Raw genomic sequence first — 22214 nt, forward strand, 5'->3', positions numbered from 1 at the left:
GATTTTATGTGCTTAAAATTTCACATGTATCCTCAAAGTAAATGTATAAGACTGAGTGTTCTTCTTTGTAGGCTTAGACAAATGCTGTTCTGACTGAAGTGGGAACAGTGGATCAGTGCTTATTTGGCCTCATCTTTCAAAATGAAATGGCTTCAGTGAAGTCAGTGTACTGAACTCCAAAAAATACAGCCACTTGTTAGTGAGGGTACTTGAGATCACCACCTATACTGTGTTTTATCCATTAGTTTTATATTGCTGTTGTGCCTAACAGAATGATTTCTTAATACTAATTTTAATATTTGGGGAGGAGGTGTAAATATTTTGTTCTGAACTCTTTAATTTATGCTGAAAACTAAAAACACCTTTAGGTGTTGTAGTTACAAAGCCTTCAGCTGACTACTTTAATCATGGATATTATTAAATTAGAATCCAAAAAGCACCTTTGCAGGCACTGGGTAAGGAAAGCAGCCACCATACCATGCATCTGGCAACCCTGTGATAACAATAAAAATACCCAAAAGGCTCCATGCCAGCAGGAATGTCTGAAATACACAACATATGGAGTGAGGATGAGCCCAGAATGCCTTGATTTTAATAAGAAAAAGCTGTGTGTTATCACAGGTCTCACAAGACAAATTTCTGATGGAAGCAAATTAATGAGAATCTGAATGGCTGTGAAATGAAAAGTTTGAGTAACAACTAAGTTTCCAGCCAGTCATCTTGCTGAGAAGAAGTGACAAACAACAGACCTGGCTTTTGGAAAAGGCAGTACTTTAGTGCTTTGGATAAGAAACAGGATTTTTCAAGCAGAGACATGAAAATAGAGATGGGCACAGTCAAAAGGTTCAGAGCCAAGTCAGAAAACCTGCCAGAAACTGGAAGTGGAGGCAACTTAAATAGCTTGGATCCAAGTTTTGAGTGTTCACTTCCAAATGTTTTCTTCAGAACTATTTAGAAAAAATAATCTGCTAGTCTGAAGTCAGTGATCGAGTCCTGGAAAGGAAAGCTTCCTTTTTCACCAGGGTTCTGCCCTTCCAGCTGAGCAACTGGAACACAGTGTGTTTGCCATCATGCCATCTTTCATCCTTATACTTTTGATTTTAAATACCTTCTTGGTACTGGAGAAAAGCTGGTTTGTAAAATGAGATCCTCTTCCAGGTCAAGTTGTATGAAGGAGTGATTGAACCACTGCTGTCCCTGACTGGGGAGAGCAAAGAGTAAAAGTGTCACTTGCAGCTTGGGAACCAAATTATGTAGAGGCTTTCCCAGTAAAGCCACTTGCTGCTCATTGTGTTTTCTCTGAATATTCCTTGTTTATATATTTTTTGTTTTGCTCATTGCAACTGAAACTGTAATGCTAGTTTAGCAAAATGTATACTTGTTTAGCAAAAATAGTGAGCTATTCCAGGAAAACCCCCCTTGTGCAAGGCAGAGTGACCCTCAGCTTGCTTGGGATCATCAAGAGAAATGAGTGAAAGAATTCAGGAGGGAAAATGAAGAAGTGTTCCTGCCTAACTGCACAAAAATGAGTCTTGGTGAAAGGAAAAAAGATCTCCATAAGCTCTGGCATATTGGAGAGCTGGTCCTACAGTTGTCATCTTAACATTGTTGTTTTAATCATGGCAAAGAGTGACTGCTCAATTAAATGAATTGTGATAGATGAGCAACTTAAGATTGTCTGAGTTCCTACTACACGTGAGCTGACTGTAAGACTGCCATGCATGAAGGAGCTGCATGATTTCTAAAAAAATAATGTTAGGTCTTATCATTATGTTATTATTACTACTACACCAGCAGACATGGGCAGATATTCCAGAGACTGCATGCTCGAGAATATAAGGCTGTGAGGTGACTTAATGATGGCACTCCAGTACCTGAAGGGAGCCCATAAGGGAGCTGGAGAGGGACTTATGACAAGCATAGATAGTGACAGGACAGGGGCTGAATGGCTTCCAACTGAAAGAGGGCAGGCTTAGATCAGATGTTTGGAAGAAATTCTTTACTGTGAAGGTGTTGAAGCACTGGCACAGGTTGCCCAGAGAAGTTGTGGATGCCCCATCCCTGGAAGTGTTCAAGGCCAGGGTGGATGGGGTTCTGAGCAGCCTGGTCTAGTGGGAGGGGTCTCTGCCCATGGCAGGGGGCTGGAACTAGATGGTCTTTAGGGTCTCTTCCAACCCAAACCGTTCTGTGATTCTAGAATTCTACCTCTGTTCTTACAAGGCAGAATGAAACAATGTGAGAGGGCTCACACTCATCTGTTCCCTTTTTTTTGTTCTTGAACAGACATTTTTGGGTTGGAATTAGCATATCACTTGTGGTGTGTATGGCAAAGGTGTGTCTGGCTAGAGATTTGCTTGCAGAAGCATGATCTCTAATGAAAAGTGAGAAACTTGGAAAGTTTCCCATACTGAGAGAATGGGAGCATAAACAAAATAACCATGAATGGTGCTGAAAACTGCTTTAAACCCACATGAGAAGAAAGCTGCAATCTAAAAGATCGTCCTAGATTAAAGAACAGTGAGAGATCATTAAAAAAAATTGGAAAATACTTGTTAATGAGCTGTAAGGCATAACTTTTTGCTTCTGTAATATTGCTCAAATATTTATTCTTATTCTAACTATTGATAAATGGTGTGTCTCTAACTGCATTGAGACTCCAGCCACAGTTTCCCACTTTTACAATTGTCTGTTCTTAACTGACTCAGAGTCAAGGCAAAAAAGAAAGTGTGAAGTTTGGCTTATTTTAATCCTTGTATCTGGGGTTTTTTTCCAAATGATTTCTGAAGAGAAGTATGGAGTCTGTGTTGTGCCTGTTCTCTGGATCTGGTCTGTTCTTTTCTGTGGGGACATTTGTATGGTGCCAGGGTCATTGATATAGATGAGAAACTTGAGATTGTTGAAGTGCTGTGTGTCAAAATAGAAGCAAGTCCACAAATGCTATAATTTTAACACAAGATATGGGTGAAAGACACTGTGAAAGGGATAAATAATTACTATTTATAAAAATCTATATTTAACAGCAGAATTTGAGCAAGATAGACCTTGCACCTTTTGGCCAAGATCGTAAAAAATAATCCCAGTGTAGAGAAAAAAAGGATTCCAGTTTCAGTCTGTGCCAGCTTCCTCGTGAACAGAGCAAAGGTCTGTGTTATCTCCAGCATAACCATCAGGGAGCAGGCAGCACACTGCAGACGTTTTACTCTCTCCAAACTTTTTCAATGACCAAGTGAAAAAAGAACACTGCTTTCTGCTAATATCATATAAAGGAGTCTCTTTGTAAACAGCCAGTTGAGCCAACAAGTCAAGACAGAAGCACATTCTAGTGAAGACACCTATAACTTCCCTGTGGAAATGCAGGCACAGTTGAAGTACTAAATTTGAAAACCTCACACATCTCTGTTTCAATGTGAATTGAAATAACATCTTCTCTCCTATGACCACAAAACCTAGGAATTAATAAATTTCCATAACTACTTGCTAAAAAGAGAAGACGAGGAAAATCTGTGAAAGAAGTAGAAAGAAGATTGTTAATATCTCTGTCTTGAGTAGGATACTGGGAAATTCCTGAAGACTGGAAGAGGTAGAAAAGTGTTGGAAACAGAATTTCTACAATGTAGGAGAATGTTTCCACAGAAGAGACAACTGAAGTGAGAGCTACTGTCTCAATGAGATTGACTCATTCTTTACTTCAGTAATTTTTGCATTTTGAGAGAGGAGGGTCTCCAGCCTCAGTACTGACAACACATCTGAAGCTTCCAGCTGCCACGTGAGGTGTGCTCTGGAGAGCGATTTTACCCAGCCTCATGTCCCATCTTGTGCTTGCAGTCTTGCAGGAGATCAGCAGTCTTCTAGTCATGTGTATCGGATAATAATATTTTATGCCTCTGGAATGTATCCTCTAATAAAGGAGTGCCATTTAAATTGGGGCTTTGCAAGCCTGCACATGGCAGCTTGAGCCTGTGTGCCCCAGGAAAAGCAGGTGCAGCATGACAGCAGCCAAGAAGGATTCAAGTCTTTCTGAGGACCAGTTCAACTAATAAATAGCAGTAGAAACAGGAATAAAAGCAATTTCACACACTTTCTTGCCACAAGCAATTATAACAAGTGCTTTGTCACCTTTGGAACCAAAATCAGATCCAGAATGCTCTTTTATAGTGTGTTATTAATCCAGATCTAAACAAATGCAACAGGAACAAGCCCAATCCAGCTTTATGCTAATGGAAACAAAGCTCTTGATTTAAAACTGTTTTGCAATATTCAGATAAGCATATGTTTGGAAATTGATTTATGGTTGTGAAGAACCCAGGAGAACAAAAAGCTGGTGTGAGCTGAAATGCCCATCCCTAATTATAACACCAGTCTGTACTGTGATAAATTCCAGTCCATGATGAATCCATAATGATCCGTGGCAATAAACAGGACTTAGAGCAGAGCATGTTCCCTTAGAGGGAACACTGTAGTAGCCCAGCAGGGACTTTTCATTCTGTTGTTTACCTTGGCAGTGAAAAGTGAGCGCCACCCTGAAATGCTTGAGAGCCTAATCACAGGAAGTGCCTTCCTAGCAAAGAAGGAGGATGATGTTGTCGGAGCCCATCTCTGAACAGAAGTCTTGTGGAACTCTGCAGCCTTCCACTCAAAGTCTGACCCAGGAAATTTGCTAAATGGTCTCAGTCTTTTTCATGGGGGACAGCCAAAACTTCTCAGGATATACAGAAAGCATATTTTCTAACATGTTTGTACAGCCCCCCTTTTTTTTCCTCCCTCAGAAACTTTGCACCTAAGCTTGACAATTTCCTCAAAAGCCTCATTATTTTAAAGGAAGCATTTCATCCAAGCCCCTTCAGCTCAGGACAGACTGTCTTATCACAGAGTTGAAAAAAACAATGCAAAAATCACAGGTTTAAATCCCTGTACAGTACATGTTTGCATGTCTCAAGTGACTGTATTCATCATTGCGATGACCTTCTCTCAGTTCTCCACAAAAAATCAAGAGTGTTTTGATTTCCATTTTGTCACAGATTTCAGACTAAGGTTGCAGTTCAGCTGTCCCTGCAGCAGGAGGCCTGGGGCTTTCTTCATTTATTCCCCAGCACTGGTCCCAAGTGCTTGGCCAGGTTCCTTGCACTGGGTGTGAGCTGTGGGCTTTAAGCACAATCTTGTGCTTCATTTCTTCTCAGTGCCCAGGTACTTCCAGGAGATTTTCTTGTTCTATGCACAAACTCACCTGAGTGTCACAGCATCAGTGGCACTTCCATTCTCAGATTCCTGGATTATGAAATAATCCTTGATCCCAAAATTACTGTTTGAAACTTAGTAGCGAAAAGGACTTGCAGGGCAGGAATGTATGGGACTGGAAAAGGGGAAAGCAAAAGAAAACTGCTCTCAGAGACCCTTCAGGCACTGTCCCCTGCATTTGCCTTCCTGCTAATGAGAATCTGTCTCTCTATATAGGAGGTGAGTTGCTACGAAAACTGTAGCTTAGCCTGCCTGAAATTTTTCATCAGGATTTTTTTTGCCAATGTTTGCCTTGAATTTTCTGTTAAGATTGCAGACAGAAAACATGCTTATTTGCCAACACCCATAATTTTCTGGGGCAGATCTCCAAGATAAGCAGAGGTTTTGTCCAGCTTTTGTCTCCAGCTTTTGTCCTGTATGCAGTTTGCACTGAAATTCTCCCTGTGTTGCTTTATGTAAGGGTGCTTAAACTTGAAGGCTTTGGACTGGCACAGGTAGAACTGGTAGAATTATTTGCTTGAAATACTAATTGCTTGAAATTTCAATCATGGGTGAGCTGGTGAGCTGTTCACAAACCATACCTTATTTTCTTTGGAGCTGCCAGAGAGACTTTTTAAAAATATTTTGTTTGGGTTTTGTTTTGGTTTGTTTTTTGTTTGTTTTTTTTTTCCCCCATGGTGACATTTTTTTGTAAACTGCTTGCTTTGACTTTTCTCCACTGTGTGTGTTGGCAGCACCACAGCCAGGTCATCTGGCACTGGTTGTGTCCCTTTGCTGTCTGCCTGAAATGTTTGATAATCAGATAATCAGATATTCAGTGATTCAAATGTGCTGTGTCACAGCCCTGAAATGTGTGAGGTTAGCGCACATTGATTTTGTCTAAAAGGCACTGGTGCTAAAACTCTTTTAAGGGTTCACAGGTGGACTTTCAAACAGACAGGAGTTCTCTAAAAGCCAGAGGACAGGAAATTATTTGATTCTCTGAGTGCAACTTGCACAGTATGGTAAGCAAAATAGTCAAGGACTGGTTCCTTTTGACCCAGCAGATTGGGCAGTGGGCTCATTGGGAATAACTGCCAGCATCAAACGAGAGCCTCAGCCAGCTCCTGGCTGTGCTGCCGTATGCAGCTTGTGCTGCAGGCAGCTCTTACCTAGAGGACAAAGTGAAAGGGATTATTCATCATGCCAGCACTGCGAGGGAGAAGAATCTTATGGATGCAAACGACTTCACTTAAACTCACAGTGAAACCCCTCAGAGAGGCAGTGATCAGGTTCATCTGCTTCACAGCCCTGTTGCCTGGCAGATGCTGTGGTGTGCTGGACAGCTGGGGTAGCGCCTTAATTTCTATGGGGACAGTGGGGTGGGGTGTGGAGGGGGAGATAACAGCAGGTCACCTTTGCACACAGATCTGTTTACGTTGCAGCCTTGATGCCATTAGAGGTGAGAGGTGAGTCTGACATGGGTGATAACTCCTGGTTCTGCCAGCCAACTCCTGCTGTACAGCCTGACCTGTACTGAGATGTGCAATGTGCCCGAGCACTGATGTGAATAAAAAGCAGCATGAGGGACAAGGAGGCCTCTGAGAGGTGTGTTTTGTTTGGATTTGTCTGTCCCCAAAACTTACATTATCAGGAGCAGGCCCAGGCACAAGACAATGCACATGTCCATCCCCTGTCCTTGGACTGGGCTACTTGCTAGTAACTATACGGCAATTGTATTGCAGAGCACCAGGGCCCTGGTGTCTGTACAAACTTGTCTCTGAGCAGAGATGCACAGCTGTCTCCAGCTGCTGGACAGACCCACTCCTCCTGTCTACATGGTGATAAAAAGAGCAGCAAGCCCAAGTCTTCAGCAACTTCCTCCCAGTTGCTGTGGCCCAGCAGAACAGTCCAGCCCCACCTCTCGGGGCCAGTACAGTTCAGTTTGTCCTGCACTGTTGAGGAGCTGTGTTCTATAATACTCCATAATATGAAGGTATAAATTTATAATAAATATTATTATTTATTGTTTGCACTGAGAAGCCATGTGGAATGCTATATAAGGCCAGAAGGAGAGAGGAAAGGCAGTCCTTAGCTGTACAATCTTGATATTAATGAGTACAAACAGCCAAGACTCTTGATCACTGAAGTACCCTGAGACCTGAGAGATGGAGTTAGCAAAGTTTTTTTGTATGCTGACATTATTCACCTTCCTGCACCCCAGAAAAGATGATCAGTTCCCAGCAAGGCTTTTATTCATGCCCGAGGTTACTCACAGTGAGTTTCCCAAGTGATGTGCGAACCATGGACTCGGGGCATTGAGTCAAGGGGTGACTCAAGAGGCTCTGGTTGGTTCAGTGGCTGCCTTGTATAAAACCAAGGCATGGAGGGAACTACAGTTGCTATACAGAAATAGGTGTGGTTTCTTCTTCCTTGTGCAAACCATCCTTGTGTGGGCCTGCACTATTCCAATCAGCTTCTTGGCTGATTCACGAGTTGTGTAATTTATGTTCCAATCAAGACAGAATTATCAGACCAATGTGCACCTTATTCATTCCTCCACAGCTTCCTTTGAAGGTGACAAGTTACCATAATTTGTCTGCTTCTAAACCATGAACACACCTTAAGCTTTTAGAGAATGGCCACAACAAAACAAAAGCTGGTTCAGCTTTGAGAACCTTTATACTGGACTTCCCTTGCAGAGTAAGAAGTGATTCAGATGTGTTGTAGCACAGCCCAGCTCCAGGAGCAGTGACTGTGCAGAGCTCTGCCTCATCTTCTTAACTTTTTCAGTGCAAACATCAGGTGCTGTAAATTCTTTGAGTGTCTTTCACCAGGAAAATGGTGCTTTCTTCAACTGAGATTTGATGTCTCTAACTGCCAGACCAAGACATTGATGAAAGCTCAGTGTCTCTGCAACTTCTTGTGCTGGGAGCAGGAAAGGCAGCAAGCTGCAGCTGGTAGAACATTCCCAGGTACACTCAACAGGAATATGTCTCCACCTCAGCAGACTTCTATGGCTTCTACAATCAAAATTGAGCAGGACAGGTGGGGGATGGAATGATGGTGATTGTTACTCCAGAAGGAGCTCACAGTGCCTCCTCTGCTCTAACCACCAGCCCACACACCACTGTTAGTGCAGGAGTGGCAGCTGATGACCTGAAGCTGGGTTTGCTGCAATTCTTTGCACTCTGCCATTAGACAGCTGGCTTACAGTGCTCTGAATATCTGAGGCCATCACTGACTTCAGTCAAAGCTGTGAACAGCTCAGGACCTCTCTAACTTATATCATTGATGTTGACACTTGCCCAGCAGGGACCTGAGTGACCTAATCAATGGGTTTCAGCTGGCAGCATGCTCAACTCTATCTTATCTGTACTTCATATATCTGTGAAATATGATGTCAGTTCTCAAGAGGCTCTCAAGATGTGATTTATTTTCAGTTTCCTTTTAAATCACCTTCATGTTATACTCTTACCTCTGCCTTCTTTAACTTTCCGGTGAGAAATTGGCCAAATGTCTCATGAAGAAATGCTCCTTGAGCACCTTGTTCTTAATAAACATTAAACCAGGATCTTTGTCTCAACATTGCAGGGATGAAAATACTGTAATTTTCTTATTTTATCAAAATTGTGATGTCTTCATTTTGTTTATACATTAACAAAACCTGGTAGACAGAGGTAAAGGAGGGTGGAAATTTCTCCAATCCTGAGAACTTTGTCTGAATATGTGAGGTCCTGTCTCTTGCTCCAGTGAAATCTGTGTGCCATTCCAGTAAGTCTCCCTCATACTGATAGATTTTACAGAGTTAGAACATTCCAGTTCTTTCAGTGCTGTGTTTCCTTGAACAATGTGTGTGTCTGATGCACACACTGGATTGTCTGAAAGTGAATGTAGAATAAGTTGAATGAAGTGCAGGTTTTAGGTGCAGTTGATGACAAGAGGGACAGTTTTGTGTCATGTTCAAAGGGCATGAAGCTCAGAAAGCTAAAGCCACTTTTATCCTTTTGGTCAAGGTTTAAAGCCAAGTGCAGTTTGACCCGGTCTCAGGCTGAGTTCTACACCTCTAAATGACTTAATTACCAGATGCAGCTTGTTTAGACAACTAAGTGTTCTTTGATTAGTGTTCCAGAAGCACAGTAATAGCTGCTTCCTGCATGCAGGGAAAAAATTATGCTGCATAAATACCTGACTAAAGATAAATATAAGTACAAGGTCTGGGATTACGAGATGGGTTGATCAATTCTGAAAAGGTCCTGATCCCCATCAAAAACACATGGCATAGCCTTTAGAGTGGAGTGCAGGGCTGTAGAGCAGCCATGTCCCTACACACCTTTGGAAATTTCCAACATGGGACTTAAAAGAATGGGATGCTATCTTGACAGTACAAGGCTACACCCCCTCAAAAGTTCTGGGCAAAAATCCCCATGAAGTGTTAACTTCTTTCCTATTCAGCAGAACAAAACTGTCAAAATCTGTAGGGTGGGAAAAGCCAAGGTGAATTCTGATTCTTACAAGAAGCACAGGGCAGTGAATGGCACTGTTATGTTCAGTAGGAGGGAAAATATTTACACAAGGTATAGTTAAGCTACAAAATCTTTGCTGTAGTACACTGTACATATAAAACGTACAGATTCAAAAACTAATTGAACAAACTAATGGAAAGCCATCTGTCAAAGAATGACTGCAGTGCTGTCACTTTTGACTCTGTACACCAGGAAAAAATCTGGATGTGTTTGTCCTGTTCAGCTGGTGTTCCCAGAGCTGTTACAATGAGCTGTGCTAAGAAAGCAGGGTCCTGAGCTGGATGCAGGTTTGCTCTAACTCACCATAGCTGCCCTTCTGCTTCAGTTCCTATGCAGTGAGAAGTTTGCAGGTAGTATTCATGGAAGAAATTTTGTTTCTTACTTAATTTGGTGTATTTTTACTTATTAATATTGCTTCTTCTGAACAGACATAAATATCTGTGGGGTTGGCAAAACACTTCAGATCCCTGACTTAAGGTGTTTTCAGCCAGTTTGTCATAGCTGGTACTTCAGCCTGCTGTATTTGCAAGCAGCAGAATATGCTTAACTTGCAGGCAGCTTTGCAGTGGCATCAGCAAGTGCTGTGTAATTTCCTGCAAGAAAATTCCCAAACAGGTATTAGATCATGTATCAGAAAGTACTGCTAGACCTGTTCACATTCCCTGGCATAAACCTTTATACCTTTGGGATCTTAATAGTTAATCTACCTGAGTGAATAGGAAGAAGCAGTTTTACTTTCAATAAAGTTTGATTCCTGGAGGCAGATCTTTTTTTTCAGTGAGTGTCAGATAATTTGAAGGTTAGGGTGAGGCAGGAAACCACGACACGCCTTTGTTGGGACTTGTATAAGAGCTCGGGAATAGAAAAGCAAAAGAAGGGTGAGAATAAAACAGGAGAAATAAAGAAGAGGTGAACATTTTTGGATGATCACTCAGGTTCCACACACCTTTGGAAGGACATGATATAAAGTGCAGGTGGCAAATTTTTGATAGAAGGGAAGCAGTTGAGGAGAAAAAAAAGATTTTCATTTCAGTAACCAAAGCACTGCAGGTAAGTTACATTACTAAAAAAAAAAAAAAAAAGGCAGAAAAAGGTATCCTTTATTTTGTCTTCCAGATTCCTTTAAGAGCAAGGCTGACTTTTCAGACAGGATAAAGCTGGTGTTACATTTTTTATGGGGAATACAATATAAAAACAAATTTGCTTAAGGGCTGGATCATTGTGGGTTTCTGTTTGTCAGTGAATACTACTCATTTGAAGTGAGTATCCAGTAAAAGGAGTTTACCTGCTGGGAGAAACCAAGTGTGAAGCCAAGTTATGGATACATTGTTTATGTGTTTTGTGAAACGACTGCAAAATCTATAAAGTTTAGCTGAATTTTTCTGTTACATAAGGGTACCAGAATGGTGAAATGCAGATCATCTGTTGGCTGTTTTTAAAAGTGAGCAGAGCTGGAATATGCTAGAGGAGTAGTGATTGTAAATTGGAGCATCAGATGTTGGGTGCAGGGTGTAATATTAAGGAATAAATCTCTAGTTGTGAGAATGCCTAGAACTGCTTCTGAGTGAAAGTTTGTGTTGCCATGGGCAAACTGCTTTGTCTCAAAGAAGTGAGCTTGTTATCAGCAGTGACTCATTGATTGTGTATTGTGTGCTGTATTTTTGTCATGAAAATTATGAGGTGTTTTGGTCACAGTAAGTCAGAAGAGTATGATTTGAGAATCAGTTTGAATCCTTTCTACAGGAAGTCCAGCAGTTTGACTGTAGTGGCATAAAGTAAAAGATTTGCCTTTTTCTGTCTTTAGACTGACTTGAGTGACTTTAGAGAAGGTGCTTTTCCATGACTAGTTCCTTCTTGTGTGAAATGGTGACAGCAGATCTGTCCCATTCTGCAAACACTTTTTTCATTGATACCAGATTGTTTGTCTCCTTTTCTGTGCCAGAGCCAAGAAGTTGGTGCAGGTCAGAACGGCCTATTTCTTTTTCAGCAGCACAGTTAAATAGAGATGGCAAGGACATATTTTTGAAAGGAAAGGTGTCTGGCAGAGCAGAGTGAAGTCTGGGCAGCGCTGTTGCTTGTGCTCTGAGATGTGAGCACATATTGGTGTCAGAGAAGCCGGGACAGGCTGCAGGCAGGGCACAATTTGGTTTGTACAGCATGACCAAGCTTTGGCTGGGCATCTAACCTGCTTCCCTGGAATTTGCATCATTTCAGCCTACAAAATCAGCAGGCTTGGAAGAATGATTTGGTTTATTCAATTCTGACTGTGTTGGTTTTGTTAAAATGACTTGAAAGTAACAGCTTTTGCAGCAGAACAAGAAGATCAAATTCCCAGTCTGTGGGATCAAAAGAGATACGGGATCATTTTTAACCAGTTTTAGTTCCAGGCCAGTGGCAGGAAAAGTCTTGGTTAAGAGGAAGGGGCACCTAAAAGACAGGTGATATGGTGGGAGGCATAGTCAGTAGTATCATTTGGAGACATCTGCTGAGTGTCAGAGTATTTATGATCAAAAGGTTCTGCTGACATTAAATATTATTAATCTCAGCACCTGCAGGTGCCTCTTCCTCCTAATGGAGTGTCTCACAGCAGGAACCTCTGGAGAGAGCTGAAAGGATGTGCTGTGAGTACAACAGCATTGTGAGATGAAAACTGGGAGATCATTGTGGAGGGATCAAAGTATCTGAAATGTGCTTGCTTTTATTTTTCCACCAAAGGACACCTTTGTGGTTATTCCACTCCCCTTTGAAAGATATCAGTAATAAACTTTATTACCATTGCATACAATACCTAGATTCTAAAATGATAAGAGAGGATTGAATGTCCAATATCAGAACAGCTTAGTGTCCTTGCCAGTGTTGCACTGCAGCAAAGTGGAACAGGAGATGCAAGAGTTACCCTGCATTGTCAGGCTTTTGTGGAAAGCACAGATCTGAGCACATCTGGCAGTGCTGGGCAGTTGTTACTATCCTGCTTTCAATGCTGTTCAGAGAAGAAGCAGCCTGCACAAGTGTGGCAGTGCCACACCTCTCCTGGTTCTGAGTGCCAGCAATGGCTGCAAGTTCTGGGTGTCTGTGGGTGCCACAAGCACACCACAGCCCCTGGCTTATGTAGAAGGGGCCATAGTGTTGCTGCCTTACCTGCCTGCACTGTTTGAGTGACTCCACAAGTTGCTGCTTGTTGCTCTGACATGACTGCAGATGACTTCTCTGATTCAACAGCGCTGTTGCTGTGGCACAGACATAGCCCCCAGCTATGCCTTTGTGACTCCAGAGAGGAGCCTGGGAGATGAGTCAGGCCTGGCAGGCAATGGAAATGCAGCACAGTCAGTCTGCTGGCACCCATGTGCCAAGCACACATGCAGAGGCACTGTGTGCTGGGGCTGGACTGTGGCATGCATGGCTCCAAAAATGGACTTTAAACTTCTTTTTTTTCATAATTGATACAGCAAGATACTTTCTTTTCTCAAGGGAGGGCAAAGATGCAGAAGATGCATTCACTCCATGGCCGTGCTAGCCTCTTCCAGCACCCATAACCAGCACCACCTCCCAACAGCAGAGAGAAAGTGGAGTTCTACAAAGCAGTAGGAAAGCAGTTTCCAAATACAATTTGTGCTCCTTCCCAAAAACACTGATAAAGCCAACAGTGCTGGCATCTAGACAGCAGCTTCCAGCATCTGTTTTTAGGGAGAGAGCTTGAAAGATGCTTCCACTGTTGATGAAGTAAGGAAGAGTTGCAGAGATAATGCCTTTTCTTGGAGTGAATGACCAGAAACCCTTCTGTTGCAGGGGACTGTTACCCTGCTGGAGGAGGAACTCTCCTAATGCATGTAGATCAAGCCTTGCATAAGTGTTGGGATCAACTCCCTGGAAAATCCTTTGGAAATCCCTAATGTTAGCAAGCATCCTGCTGCCACCAGGTTGTGTCAGGACTTGGATGTGGCCTCAGGAGCTCCACTTACAGAGCTGTTAGACAAGCTCAGGGTCAGCAGTGCAGAGTGAGGGCTGTGGGCACTGTGGTGTTCTCTGCAAAGTGCAGATGAGTCTCTCATGGGGGCTAAAGTGGCTTGCCTGGTACTGTGCCTTCTCCACTCAAATTGTTCCTGTCCAGCTCTGGGAATAGCAGGAGCTGGTTAAGGACAGAATTAATCTGAATGTGGAATATTCCTGCAGATTCCCTGCTGCATCTTGCCTTGTGTCAGTGTTTGTGCTTGTGCAGTACAAGTGTAACATCAAGGGGGCTGCAGTTTACAGAAGAGAAAATGGAATCATGAGGATCAAACTCAAATCTAACAGAACTGGGGGACATGGTCTTGGATTCTGCATCAAGCTGGCCTTTAAAACTTGGAAGGGATTTTGCCCAAAGTTTTTTTAGACTCAGCGTCTTAAATGTGTTGGTTTTGGTATAGCTGGGCCTTCAGTTTAAAGGAGGAGACTTCAAATCTGGTGAAGAGTTTTGGCCTATGGTGAGCTTGTGTGTAAATTAAAATATCTTCCTTCTCATTGTTTGTGGCTGCACAAGATGAAATGTTATCTTAGCAAGACTAGGAGTGAGCAATTGTGTGGTTCCTTCTGACAGAAGTGTTTTCTAGGTGATGTCTCTTTTTCACAATCATGTTTTTTTTGTGGCACACAGTCATACCTTGGGTAGAGATTATAATTTTGACTAGAGAGGAATCCAGGTAATGAAAAAGAATGTACACAGCATTCACAGCATCAATTCCAGCACTGTGTAGACTGACCTGAATTTGGCATTAAAGTAGATAAGATTCCAAAGCCACAGACAGGGTCTCCAAACTGTTGCTGCACTACCTGTAAAACAAGGTAAAGCACTTCCTACCTTAAGTTCCTTGCTGCCAAAAATAGCTCATTCAAAGGCACCTCTGGTGTTTTTTCTGCTTTGCACTATTATGCACTATTTCTGTTAGCAGAGCAGCAGTATTTCTGCTGAGGCTTTTCTGGCAGTACTGGCAGGGTGCAGGGAGCTTACTCCTGCAGCTTTGCCTGCTCAGTTAATCCTGTGCTGTTGAGTCTTGCCCAGAACAGATGTGTGGGAGTAGTGTTTTGATCCACTGGTTTTCATCAAACCTGGAGACCATAATATAGTCTAGTCTGGTTATTAATTCAGGTCTAAACTCCATCACTGAGTGGATTTGCTTCAAGTGCCTCTATCTCACCTGTTGGCTTTACAGCCCCTCCTGGTGTTTTGGCTCTGCTGCCTTGTGCAGCATCCAGTGTGGCAGTCCATCTGTAATGATCACATGGCTCTGGAAGGGCTCTGTAAACTCCCAGGCACAGACATCTTCCAGGCAGTCTAGTCCCCATCCAAAGTGAGGAAAGTGGTGGGATTTGTGGGGAGCTGTTGTAATTTCTTACTCTTCACAGAGCTCTGAATGCAGTCCCTCTGTTTTCCTTGCAGGTGGCAATGATATGGATTCTGTAACAAAGAAAACGAGGCAAGATGGATCAGAAGTAACTGAAAGACGTAAGGAGGAGATTTTTAATTTTTACATCACACCCAAAAAGCCAAGAAGTGAATGGCCATTTCTGTAAGGGATTAAATGCTGACCAGTGGTCCAGAACTAAATTCTCTTCCTGGCCCTGGAGTCTGTGTTGAAGTCAGAATAAGGAATAGAATGGGCCAAGATTAGACATTTAGAGATGTGTATCATGACCTGATTGTTTAACCAGTTGATTTCCCTGTGGTAGCATTTCTAACCAGTAGTGCAGACATTGGGATGTTGCTCCAACTTCTGGTATCAACGCCCTGGGTGGCCTAGAAATTGTCAGGTGGCTTTGTGTAAAACTGGGTAATTTTCTACTGACTTTAGGAGAATTAACAAGTGTGGGCTTTGCTGTTACAGCAATGGCTGCAGTTCAGAAGTGCCCAGAAATTTTACAGGGATCTTGTACAGAAAAAAATCTTTCATGGCAGTAATGTTCTTATTCAGAGCTAGAAAGACCAGCAAAGAAACACAGCATAGTGTGATAATGAGCCTACAGCTACAGCCCCAGGCAGTGTTGTCTTTAGGGACTTCTATTTAAATGAGTCAATCTTCTTTGAACAAGTCATGCTTCTGCATGGAGAATAGGTAGAACATTGATCCAGTTTGGCTACATTAACATGCCATTAATTCTGCATCCTTTCTTCCCTCAGTTATTACAGAGACTGTAACCACAAGACTGACATCCTTGCCACCCAGTAAGTAATTCTCAGTCATTGCATTGCATCTGCTTGGTGTTCTGTTATTCATGCTGTTTATTTGTCTGCATTATATCCATTATTTCCATAAACCCCTGGCTGCAGCAGATCTCAGTGCATGAAGATCTGCACCCAAAGGAATGTAATTTTCAGAAATGCCTTTCTCCCAAAACACTTGTTACTGGAGAGGAGTAGTATTTGAGGACCTGTCTGGGTATTGTCAGAAACAAAGCCACATAGTGTACTAGGCTAGAAGACCAGACTCTGCAAAGATTTAAGTCCAGATATAGGGTCCCCAGTGGTGATTGTCTCTTGGGAAGAAGGACCAAAAGTGATGGGTATGCAGGTTCCAATGCTGGGGCTGCAGTGTATTAGTTCCCTGTCATCTTACCCAGTTGGCAACAGTGAGTGAATGTTTTCAGTAACATCAAAGGTAACAGGACATTTCTACCTCTGCAGAGAAGTACAAACTCCAAATAGGGAAGAATCCTTCACACTCCTTATCCCACCATATCCTTGATTGGTTTGCTGCAGCTGAGTTGGCAAGGAATTGTATTATCATCTTATTTATGATGAGGGTCAGTCTGTGTATGAAGCAAAACTTGACTACAAACCCGCTGGCTGTGGAGTGTGAATGCTTGTCTGCTCTGCAGACAAGGTACTTCCCTGTACCTCTGATCTCTCACCAGAAATGAAGCTGTACTTGTAACCAAGTGCATGGACAACTTTGGGTCCCTCCTGCCTTCTCTTGCAGTGTCCTTGCTCTTCCTGTCTCCTGCCTGGAGAGAATGTTTCATTTTGTGCTCATCTCTTTCAGAAGGAGGGAGCAGCAGTGGGCTCAAAACATCATCCCACACTGGAGGGAGTGGAGTGGAAAAGCGGTCGTACACCCATGGAAGCAGCCATGTGACCTCAAGTAAGGAAGGAAAGCACTGCCCAGTAGGAGACAGAGAGCAAAGGCAGCAGAAATGGGCTGAGGAGATTCAAGGCAGGGAAGTAGGGTGAGCCAGGGGCAAGGAAAACAGGAGTTGTGAAAGTAGAAGTGCCAAATGCATACACAAAGCAAAGATATTCCTTCCCTAAAGGTGGGTTTGAGAATGTGTGAGTAAATGACAAAATCCCATTTTCCACAGGGAAAACTTAATTTCAGGAGAGCAACAACAAAAAATTTCATTCCTACTGTTTTTAAGAAGTCATTCAGAAACTGTATTTCCCTTCTTTCAGTTTTTCCAAATCACAGTCTTTCTGACAATTTTTGTTCTAAAGACAGTTTTGATTGATCTTTTTGTTGATCTTGTTGAGGGTAGAATATTATTAAAGAAATTCCTAGAAAATGTTTTCTTATGTTTGTGTGCCCATGGCTTTGAACACTTTGCCAGATTTTCTGGATGTGCTAAATCATTGTGTACTGCCTACTCTGTAAAACCATTTCTTTAACAGCAATTTTTTTTGCACAGCTCTTAGGTTGTCATAGCAAAGGCTTCTAAAGACTAAGATTCCTAGCCAGGTACATGGCACGCTTCTCTGTCCCCAGTGGGACTGACTATACAGCTCTCTGAAAACATTCTCTGTGCTCCAAGGGAACTGACAAACCAAAGGGAGTGAAGTGCACTTTGGAAGCTCAAGGGGAGAGTTAGCCATACCAAAGAGATCTGACAGACACCTGCATGCCAGTTAAAGGCCAGAGTGTGGAATCACTTTGCCTCAGGGCACAAGTGAAGTAACTCCACTGCAGATGTTGGGCTAATTGTCTGGACTGGCATCAATGTGAGAACTGAATACAGTGCTTCAAACTCAGAGCACCATTTTTTTTCAGTATGTGGAAAAAGAGAAAATAACCTGAACTTCAGAGACACTGAGCTCTTGAAGTTTCAGAGAGCATTCTGTAGTCTCTTCTTTCCCATTTTCTTGCAGAATGCCTCTAACAGAGGCCTACTTGGCACAGTAGTTCTTTCTGCTGAATTAAACAGGAAAGTTACAGAACAAAACAGGTCCTCTTAGAGGGGAAGCTGGCATGAAAACACTGTTGAGATCAAAAGAACACACTTTTTGTAGGGATGGGTAAACAATCCCTTTGTGCTGTAGCCTGATCATACTCGAGCATTAGATTTTGTGCAAGAGTATGAACAGTTTTTGTAGCCTATGTCGTGTAACGCTTGAGTTAACAAATGAATCTATATCCTTTCCAAAACTCAGCAGCATCCAGAGCTAAATTTGTTCCTGCTCAGGGGAGATGGTTCCCTATTACCCTAGGCCAGAACCTGGTTTCATACAAATCATTGACAAGTTTTGCTTTGAAATAAATACACAGTTGTACACAGTGATAACCAATACTCCTCTCTGCCCTGAATGCTGAGGACAGCCAGAGTTGGACCCTGATATTGTTCTTGTCCATCTCTAGTTGTGAAACACCAGTGCAAGTTTGTCTAGCTCAGAAGACAGTAACATAAAGCACCCCGGGCATCCAGAATGTACTACCAGGACTTCCATTTGCTGAGGGTGTTTTGTTTTGCCCATAGGTGGAAGTGGTAGATTGAATTCAACATCATCATCCTCCAGCTACAGACAAGCCCAGTCTCCCAGCTCTACTCTCACCAAATCACCTGGCTCAACATTTGAAAGAAAAACCTATGTCAGCCGCCATGCAGCCTATGAAGGTATCACAGAACATGCCATAGAAGGGAGGCAATGTGCAGTGCACTCTGAGGTCACATTAGTGCAGAATTGTCCCCAATCCCATTGGGGTTTTCTTAGGAAATAAACCATCAGGGACACAATTTAATGATTAGGTCCTATTTATCCTAGGAGTAATGCTCATTCCTAAAAGGAGTTGTGGCATATTCTTGTTGAAAGACATTAGCAGCTCTTTCATGTGAAACCTGAATAGCTCTTTTTTTTTAATGGAAATGTTTTCTGCCCACTGAGATTAAGTAGTTGCCAGGAAGACATGTTTTGAAAGCTGTTAATGATCTTGTACAAAGTATTAATGAACACTTTTCTGTTCTTTGCAGGGAGCTCCAGTGCCAATTCTTCTCCTGAGTTTCCCAGAAAAGATTTCGGTATGTCCTTTTTAGAGCTGCTCCTCTGAATGTTATGGCAAGGTCATGTGAGTTGATGACCATAAGGGCTTTTTGCACATTTCTGTGTCCTGCTCTACCTTTGCTACCTCTGTACTGGGCCACCATGCAGCTTCTTCACAGGATTTATGTGGGATTTACATTAACAGCTGAAAGTCAGGTCTCTAGCTGATCATATTCAAACAGATAGTGAATACTGTGTATCTGCGACTCTCAACTGCTTTTGTGATGCTCCCTGTATGATATGGACAGGAAAAGACAGACATGGGATGCTTCATAGCATTCCCTTCACCCTTCTAGAATAGCTCAGAGAACAGCTGCAAGCAAGAAAGTCCAGACTCTTGGGATTTTGAGTCATTGCTGGATATACTTTTCTGGTAGCTCATTTCTAGACTTCATCAAGTGCATATGGAAAAATGAAGTGGCTATTCAGTGATATATTTAGTGACAATGTTTGCACTAAACACTGTCAGCAGGTGTTGTCTTGCCCTGTCCAAACTCTGAGCTGCTGATTTTACTCAGTGAAGGTAGTGAAACATTATGATCAGGTCACCTTTTGGCTCATAGAATGAGGCAGGGTTTCACAATATGCAGCATTGGTCAGTGGGATCAACAGGCCTCTTAACTTCTTTTTTGCCATTTGAAATGTGACATCACCATCTACAAACAGCATTTCCCTGTATTAAAAGAAACAGCATCTGGTCCAAAAAGGCTAAAAGTGCTACTGATTCTTTAAAATACCTTATGGTCTAAAGGGGGCCTGATAAAATTACTTAATGGTTCAGTTCTTCCAACTGTGCTCCAAGAAAAGTTACTGCCTGAATGTAAGCACACTGAGCAAGATCAGTGTACTGATTTTCAGAGGTGTCACAGGCAGTAAAGACTAATACAGTGTTTCTTTCATTGCTGTTCACAGCATCTGCCTCTACGAGAGGGAGAAGCCAAAGTCGAGGTGAGTGATTCTGTTCTTTGAGAAGCCTCCTTTTTTCAGTTCAGCATAATTCAGGTGTGTTAAATAGACCTATTCTTGAGCTGGAATCCACCAGTTTAAGTGTGGAGCCGTCAGATGAGGTACATGGATTTGCACCATTTCAGATGTGAACTATTAATCTGTAAGCAGTTGTTTAAACAAGCTTAGTGTAAAAATTGACCTTAGTGAACGTCATGGTAGTTCGGACTGTGTCAGAAAGGAAGATATTCTTGGAAACCTGGATGTGTGAGAAGATGGTCTTCCATCTTGTCTGTTCACTACAATAACCTTAGTCCATCCATGCTCTGGGACCAGCCTCTGACATATTTACAGTAATTGCATTCATGCTTCTCCTACTGTGATCTGTCTTGCAAACCATAAAGCCATACCCTGAAATAATTTCCTGCTGATAGTAAAGAGATGGTGAGGAAATTGCAGACTTACTGTGATCTGTAGCCAGCTCACTGTAAAACTCTGCATTGTTTAAATCATTCAGCTCTTCTAATAAGTTATTAACAGTGTTGGGGAAAGAGAGATTATCTTGGTCTCCAAGAACATAGTATCTGTTTCCAGTTGCTTGAAGAGGAAACTATAATGTCACTTTATTCAAGTTAATTTTAGCAGTGGGTATAAATCACAGCATGGTCTTGCACAGTCCTCCTGGAGAGTGTCACATTCCCAATTATTCTGCCTCAGATCGTCACTCAGATCGTCTCCTCTAGCACACTACATACCTGAACTCCCAGCAGAACTAGGCCATGCATAATAAAGTAGGCACCAGAGAATCAGGTCCAGCTTCTCATATTACTTCAGAAAATAATTCCAATCCATCATCTTCTCCACATGAATGCCAAGATAGTATTTCTTTTCTAGTGCATGCACTGTCAGATTTCATCATGAGGAGCATGTATCACATGTTCTGGCTGACCACTTTGCTTGTGGGAGGCAAGTTTAAAGGTTTACCCCAGCCAAATCACATTAACTGTGTAATTTCTTGTGCTGGACAGTAAAAGTCCAGTAAAAGTAAGGCAATAGTATTGAGTACCTGGTGAGAATGTTGGCTGAAAACTGGGCTGGTTACATTCAGTGAGCTGAAAGAGAAGTCAGTAAGTAGCAAGAGACTGAATCATACAGCCCACTGTAGAGATGTCAGTTGTACCCAAGAGGTAGTACTGAATTTGTGTATTTACTAAACATCTTTTGGCTCTCTAATTTTTTTGTTCAGAAGGAAAATGAAAATAATATTTGTGATGAGTGGAAACATCAGTGTGATTGAGGACTGCATAATTAGATCTTCTGTATATCTGACAGTAGCAACATTATTGACTTCATCAGAGGCCATCAATGAGTGAAATATAATTCCCTGGAATTTAAAGCAGCAAAATGTGGCCCCAAAACAAAAAGTTGCCCAAGCCCATTTGCTACCAATTTGCATGGACCATGAGTACTGCTCAGATTAAGCAGTCAGACAGCAAGGTGGAACATAAACAGCAAGAAGGAAGGAATTCACTTCAGCCTAAGGTTTCATTCCCAGCCCAGGGCACAAATGAATCTCTCTCCATATTCATGATCTGCTTTTTATCTTCCCAGAGAGTGAAATACGAGTCCGACTGCAGAGTGCATCTCCCTCTGGCAGATGTAAGTTATTCCAGGGGTATTGGGGATAAGGTAGAGGGTGTTGCTGCTAGGGTATTACTTTTCCTGTTAAAAACATTAATTTGAGTCCCTTTTCTGGACAAGGAAACATGCTGTGGGTTAAGTGATGCTCTTGCAAATATGTAAAATGCTCTTTAGTCCCAGAAACATCCTCTAGAGCTTTGTCATTAAGTGCCCCCCCCCAGAAAGTAACAACTTCATAGACATGCAGATAAATTCCACTGAACTATTTAGAACCAGAGCGGGATTACAATGAAACACTGGCTTTTGGGTGACTTTGGACATTTGCTTTTCCTGCTAGGGACAGAGTTGGATGATGTGAAACGTTTGCTGAAGGGAAGTCGATCTGCCAGCTGCAGCCCTACTCGGTCATCATCTGGTACCCTCCCGATACCGAAAAAGGCCGTGGTGGAGACAAAGATGGTCACTGAGAGCTCTCAGTCAGGTACTTGGCATTAGCAATGTTGCACTCATTCCAAACAGCATTTGCCATAAAAAGTACTCAGTTGTTAAGACCGTTCAGATAAGAATACATGGTGTTCCTGTACAGAAAAAGGGTCAGAATGCTGAAA

The 22214-nt window shown here is 42.3% G+C and overlaps 1 protein-coding gene across 1 annotated transcript in view; it reads left to right on the plus strand.

Moving 5' to 3' along the window:
• The window catches only part of COL17A1 (collagen type XVII alpha 1 chain), a 56307-nt gene that overhangs the window by 8832 nt on the left and 25261 nt on the right, over window positions 1-22214 (plus strand). Inside the window, exons 2-9 of the mRNA XM_064716425.1 lie at window positions 15157-15222; window positions 15895-15939; window positions 16757-16855; window positions 18459-18596; window positions 18951-18998; window positions 19933-19968; window positions 21577-21624; window positions 21944-22087. Of these exons, the coding sequence (XP_064572495.1) occupies window positions 15168-15222; window positions 15895-15939; window positions 16757-16855; window positions 18459-18596; window positions 18951-18998; window positions 19933-19968; window positions 21577-21624; window positions 21944-22087 (613 nt within the window). The 5' untranslated portion in view covers window positions 15157-15167. The remainder of the gene's footprint in view (window positions 1-15156; window positions 15223-15894; window positions 15940-16756; window positions 16856-18458; window positions 18597-18950; window positions 18999-19932; window positions 19969-21576; window positions 21625-21943; window positions 22088-22214) is intronic.

The sequence above is a fragment of the Zonotrichia leucophrys genome, chromosome 6 (genome assembly GCF_028769735.1).
Source record: "Zonotrichia leucophrys gambelii isolate GWCS_2022_RI chromosome 6, RI_Zleu_2.0, whole genome shotgun sequence".
Classification (NCBI taxonomy): domain Eukaryota; kingdom Metazoa; phylum Chordata; class Aves; order Passeriformes; family Passerellidae; genus Zonotrichia; species Zonotrichia leucophrys.